The sequence below is a fragment of the Notothenia coriiceps genome, unplaced genomic scaffold (assembly GCF_000735185.1).
Source record: "Notothenia coriiceps isolate Sejong01 unplaced genomic scaffold, NC01 NC01_scaffold00033782, whole genome shotgun sequence".
Classification (NCBI taxonomy): domain Eukaryota; kingdom Metazoa; phylum Chordata; class Actinopteri; order Perciformes; family Nototheniidae; genus Notothenia; species Notothenia coriiceps.
Window position 1 is genome coordinate 1 of NW_011366483.1, and position 6,714 is coordinate 6,714.

Genomic DNA, 6,714 nt, shown 5'->3' on the forward strand with positions numbered 1-6,714 from the left:
ACGATGTGGTCATTTACGACATCGCATGTAGTGCAATCCACGATGTATCGTGTAAATTCGATATATCGCCCAGCCCTATCCTGGACTCTAAAACACACACACACACGCACGCACACACACACACAAAACCAACCTTCCTCATCCAGCACCAGTCACTTTTATGCCATCTCCGCTGATCACTTTAACATATTATTAACATTTTAAGCTGTTAGCGATGGTGTAGGCCAGGCCTATTCAACTGGCGGCCCGCGGGCCAGATGCGGCCCAGAACCAACTCCGGAGTAGCCCAGCCTCCCGTGGCCAAATTCCTACACTAGTACAGACCATGAACGCAACACTCCGCGTTGCATAGAAACCACCAAACCACAACGCAGCACGTTTTTTGAAAGTGCATCTAGTGGTGCTAGTAACGGTGGTGCTATGATAGCAACTCTAAAACATGTCTCTCTCAACTCTGAAGCGTAAACAAAGACAAAACGGTCATTGATCTTGTGGAGCAGATGCGCGTCAAGCTGGACCTTTTCGCGACCGACTTAAGTACGGGTCGGATACTGCATTTTCCGACGCTCCGCAAACACATCACATCCCCAGCACAAATCACGGATGTGATGACAGATTTCATTGCGAGGTTGAAAGAGAACTTTGGCGGTCGATTGGATGGACTTGCTCTGCCCACAGAGGTGATGTGGCTTTGCCAGAGACCCCTTCACTGTTGCAATAGAGGGGGACGTATCAACCAGAGCAAAGGAAGTGGTCCCCTGCATCGACGAGGGGAATATACACTGGAACTTATTGACATGCATTCAAACGTAACCATGGCACAAGAGCAGCGCACTAACGGGCCAGCGAAGTTTTGGAGTGATGTCAAAAAACAGCAGTTCCCTAACGTTCAGAAAGTAGCGATCTGTGTGCTCAGTATGTTTGGATCAACATACACATGTGAATCAAGCTTTTCGCACATGAACTCAATAAAAATTAGCCCTCGCTGCTCCCTGACTGACCACCAATGTCTTAGGATTGCATTGACATCCTATGAGCCAAAAATCACTGCTCTTGTTCAAAACAAAAAATGTCACTTCTCCCATTGAGAAAGTCAGCGATGACAAATCACAAATGAGGTGATAGTAAGCACCTCGTTTACTATAGTAGACGTGTAGTGTAGTAGCCTATTCATTCATGTTAGTTACCCTTATCCCTTGTTATGGGTTTGTGCACCGAAGGGTTTTACAGTTCTTTTTTTGTTGTAATGTGTCTGTGTCAAATGTGACCAAAACGTATAATTTTTTTATTACTTGAAAAGTGAAAAAATAGTATTGCTATAGTACTACCTCTTTTTGTTACATTGGAGCTCTTTAACTGTTTGTTAATGCACTTTTTGATGTGCATTTGGTTATATGTATCCAATTTTGTATGTGAGGACATTTATTAAGACTGCTATTATTGTATTCAGTTAAATGCACTTTGAGATGCCTCAGATTCTGTTAAATTAATGCTAATTTTTTGTGTTTTTATGCACTTTTTGACGTACCTTTGTTCGATGAACAATTAATACAAATGGCATGTTTTTCATCGCAGTAATATGTGTTGGTTTAAAATTTGTCATTACCCGCTTTTTACAGGCCGCTGAATGTCTGGCCCAGCTGAATTGTGTAGTTATAAAATCTGGCCCAACTGAATGTGTAATTGAATAGCCCTGACGTAAGGTATTGGTTTGAATTGTCTATACAAAAATTGTTAAAAAAACCAAGAAAGAGATATTCCCAACCACCTCCTTCTGTGTCCTTATTAAAGAATACAATATATAACCAAATGCAATACAATGAAGTAAACAAACTGGACACTTAAAGATCCAAATACAGCATTTTATGTATGCAGTTCATATGAATCCCAGGGAGTGAAGAGTTAATATATTACATTAAGTAAAATCACTACTTGAAATGAGAAAATATCTATTTGTTTTTCTCCCTCAGTAAGCTGTAATTGCTTATTGATTACAAATAAAGCTATGGATGAAGCCCTACACTTTAAAAATGATGAAAAGTGAGAACAATGCATGGAAGTGTCTAACCGGTGGAAGGAGCGAATCATCTCCAGTTATTACAGCACTGCTATTTAGAGAAAGAGCTGTAATCACAGCCTGCCACAAAATGGGCTCTAATGGTCTAAATTCAATCTCTTCCGTTTTAAATAACGGCTGATGTTTCTTCAGAGCACTTTCACACAGCGGTAGAAGGATATTTAAAGTAGTCTCATCACAACGTACAAAGAATTACAAGTCAAAGTCCTCCATACTTAAAGCACTAAAGGTAAAAGCAGTCATTATTCAGAATGGCCCATTTCAGACTTTTTAAATTGTCTGATTGAAATATAAGAATTGATTGTTTTATGTATTTACTTTAAAGTTTCACCTGGTAAAGGTGTTACTTATTATTGTAGGCATGGAGAGCTTGTGAATTTAACCTAGAAATCAATAAAGGTTTACTTTTATCCATTGCATCATTTATTTGTTAATTTGATATTGTTTTATTATCTGAATCAACCAAGTGCCTATGTGAAGATGGGTATAGGTTGGCATGTGTATATTTATAAAATGGTTGCTCGGTTTTTCAATGAATGCAATTGTTTTGAACACTTTTTACATTACATTGCATTTCGCTTTAGCTGACGCTTTTATCCAAAGCGACTTACAATAAGTGCATTCGACCAGGAAGATACAAACTTGAAGAAAACAGAATCATATAAGTACAGGTTTCATAGAGCCAAAACATTTCAAGTGCTACTCAACTTTAAGAGGTGTGTGATTGTTTTTGAGCCCGTGTTTCATTTTTTCTTCTGCTGTACTCAAGTCTCTCTTACAGAAAATATCTGGATCTCAATGATAACCTGATAAAAAATAAAAAGGTATTCTTTATTTTATTTAATTATTTTGCATCGATTTTGCTCAATGCTGATGACAAAGATGTCCCCCTCTGTTGACCTCTGTGGTGTACTACACCTAAACACTAGGGAGAGATAAGGAAAAAACACACTGGTTATGGATGCTTTGAGTAGAAAGATAGAGTAGACTTTATTTGATGGTGAAACCTAAATAAGATCTGCGATTACAAAACAGGTTCCCCACGCAGTTTTTTTTTTAACGTCACAGAGGTTGGAATGCTGTACTGACAGAAAGGCATCAGAAAAGACTGGACCTAAAAACTCAGAAGAAGTAAGAGAGCAGACACTCGGGGTTCAGCGGGAACACCGTTCAATTTAAAAAGAAGTCACAAGTTGTTCCTATGATCTACGGCAGTCAGATTAAGTCCATGAACACATTCATCAAACTCCCGACGTCGACACTAAAAGCAAATGTGAGGTTATAAAGTCTGGAGATGCGGGGAGTGAACAGGCATTGATGGTAAAGATTACTCGGATTTTCTGGTGTTTCTTGATATCACTACTTCATAATAAGTTTGGATATAAAAACTCAGCCTCTTGTGCATTGTGTAAAATGCCAGATAAGTGGTAAGACAAGTGTAAGTCTTCTCGGCTTTGACAGATAACCATTTATGTTCCTAAGACTGCACTTTCCTAGACCACGGAAACAATATACTGTACAGAAAAATCTTAAATTGAGTGGCATTTCCCTTTAAGTAGCCTCCAATCTAACATAATACACACTCGACTAATATACACTCAAGCACATCCTGCACCCCATCATAATTCATCTGCAAAATGAAACGTTAGAAAATATTTGCCTCGTCAATACTCTAGAAAAGATAGTACTGTAGGTCTCATATGTTTTTATTTCTTAATTAACTTGATTTAAATTAATACTTTTATGGAAATGCCCTTATTGGCTTTTTTGTTTGGCGAGAGTTAGATGAGAAGATCAATAAATCACGTCTGTACGATGAACTTGAAGGCAGTTAGCTTAGCTTAGCATAGATATGGGAAACGGGTGAAAAGTGCTAGCCTAGCCCTGTTTAAAAGTATAAAAATCCACCTCATTACTCTAACAAATTAACATGTTTTATTTTTTATAAACAAACAGCTAGGCGTTAAAACGACAATTCAGAAATAGTCCTATACTGAACATTCCCTATAAACGTCAAATTGATGATTCATGCTAGGGCGGCATTTTTTAAGCTACAGGTAAGACGATGAAATACGCTCCATGAAGTCCAGTTGGTGAAACATTAAACGTGTTTGTAATACAGACTTGATTTTACATCTCTGGAACTTTAAATATAAGATATTTTTTCTTTGGTCAAAGGGATTGCGAGGTAAACTACCAGGAATGTGTGTTTGCGAGTAGGTCTGAATAAGGCTTTAAAAAGGGCTATGCTAGCTGTTTCCCTCCATTTGCGGTCTATGCTAAGCTAACCATCTGCAGTTTCTTACACTATGAGAGTGGTATCAAACTTCTAAACTAACTCTCAAAATTAAAAAGCCAACAAGGCTTTTCCCCAAAAAGTTGAAACATTACTTTAATTGCTGCTTGGCTGAAAAACATTTCACTCTTTGAATGTCCCGTCTCAATACTTTAGTGTGACTTTATAAATGCAGGTGTTGTGTGACATCTATTAGCTTCACCCAGCTAAACGAACAGTTACAAACACCCGAAACACAAAAATAATCTCACAAATATGACATCTACCCTAATTGAGAACACGTTTTAATTTCAGTCTCAACTAGAGTCACTTACAGAGATATCAATCCATATCTGGGATTATAATTATTCATCAGGATTTATCTTCTTTTTGGCCATGCACCTCCCCTTCTCTATCTCTAAAGTGAGATAACGGTCCTGTAGCTTCTTGTGGTAACTACACTTTTCAATACATCAATGGACACTCAATGTTTAATTATGGATCTGGTCCCATCTACCCCGAATACTCCCAAAGTCCGAGTTCCCTTCTTCCTTAAGGTTTGCACCCAAAGCGTTGGCAGCAACAAGGAAAAGCACATTAAAAAATAGACATCTTTAAATAGCTATTCAGCTTGTCTAAGTGCAGCACAATCGGAAACATTAAATTCAAGTCATCATTATTTTCTCCCCTCCCATGTATCATACAACGAATATAAACAAAACAAAAAAATCATTTTCAGTTAAGAAACTAAATGTGAAAGGATAAATCTTTGATCAGACGAATAAAGAAGATACTGCAGCCACACTGTAACATCCAAAAATAGTCTTAAGTTGAAATATATATATTTTTTTTATGCCAAGGAAATGCTGGCGTTTCTAAGTCACTCTAAATTGATTTTAATATACTGTTGAGGTGTAATTTGTGTTTTTTTCTGTCTCCGTTAATCCTCTCCTGACAGTCCTGAACACGATGTCAAACCGTTAATAAAAAACTAACATCCGGTGTCATTTGGCACATGGGCTGCTCTCATTGGCCGCCACACTGTCGTCAGGACCTTTGTTTTCTGAGGTGACGGCAGCAGCCTCGGCGCTCTTGTCCTGGGTGTCATTATTATTACTATTGTTGTTGTTGTTGTTGTTGTTGTTGTTGTTCTGGACACCCGGGAACCCGTGGCTGTTGTTCTGGACGAGAGCGCTGCTGCTGAGCCTCAACTCGTCCAGCTTCTTCCACAGCTCGTCCCTCTCCTGCTCCTTCTTCTTCTCCCTGGAAACAGACAGAGAAGAAATAGACGTTCTTATTTCCATCATCACATCAATAGTTTCTCATGTTTCCGATGCAATCCAGTAGACTTGTATAAAGGTTGCAGCATCTTATTCAGACATGGCATCTCCCAGAAACTGCAGACCAGAGCATTGAATGGCTTTCACCCCACAGCAAGCCTTGGTGGATGTAATGTTTGTATTACTTTTTTTTGTTAGGCTGTTCAATCTTTTTTTTGTATAGTATCAGTGTACAGCAGATATACAGAGGTAATGGAAAAATGTAAAAGAGAGAATAGGACCTTTTTCTGAATGCTACGTTTATTTACTTATTCAATCATTCCTCCTATTTCATTTTATTATTGTGAATAATCTATTTGTTTTGATGACCTTTCCCTTTCTTCTTCATTTTATTATTATTAAACTTCTTTATAAGAACGTTTGAAAAGGGAGGAGAGGGTCAAATATATGAAGGGAGAAGATTCAATATGAGCAGATGACTAAGGAGGGGTGAATGTGTATATAGTTATATGTTTAGGCCTATGGAGAATATACATGTGGATAGGCCTGTCGCGATAAGCGATTGAGGGGCGGGGCTCACGCACAGCCAGGTCAGGACACTCCGCGTGCAGCAGCGTAGCAGCCAAATGAATAATATAGAGACGAGCAGGAGACAACGTGTGACTTACTCATGGGGAATTTGAAGTTAAATCAAATTGGTTTTAAAACCTAACTCCTTCTCCGGTGTGGGAATATTTTGGATTTAAGCCAAATCAACAAGGTGAACCTACGGGCGGGATATATATATATATATTAGGGCTGTCAAACGATTACAAATGTTAATCAGATTAATCACAGCTTAAAAATTAATTAATCATGATTAATCACCATTCGAACTATGTCCAAAATATACCATTTCTTTATGTATATTGTTGTGGGAATGCAAAGATAAATGAAAGAAGGCGGATATATCCATTTAACAAACTTATACGTTTATTATAACATTGGTTCTGTGTGTCAAAATGAAAGACAGCCCACAAACCTATCAATCATCAAACCGTGGGGTCTTATTTCATTACGTGTTGATTTCTATCAACACGGGG

The 6,714-nt window shown here is 38.2% G+C and overlaps 1 protein-coding gene across 1 annotated transcript in view; it reads right to left on the reverse strand.

The window, feature by feature from the left end:
• Positions 1 to 3,039: 3,039 nt before the first annotated feature.
• LOC104961806 (serine/threonine-protein phosphatase 2A 56 kDa regulatory subunit alpha isoform-like) overlaps positions 3,040 to 6,714 on the reverse strand; it is a 14,732-nt gene continuing 11,057 nt past the window's right edge. The window contains exon 10 of the mRNA XM_010790146.1: positions 3,040 to 5,615. Coding sequence (XP_010788448.1) covers positions 5,357 to 5,615 — 259 coding nt within the window. The 3' untranslated portion in view covers positions 3,040 to 5,356. The remainder of the gene's footprint in view (positions 5,616 to 6,714) is intronic.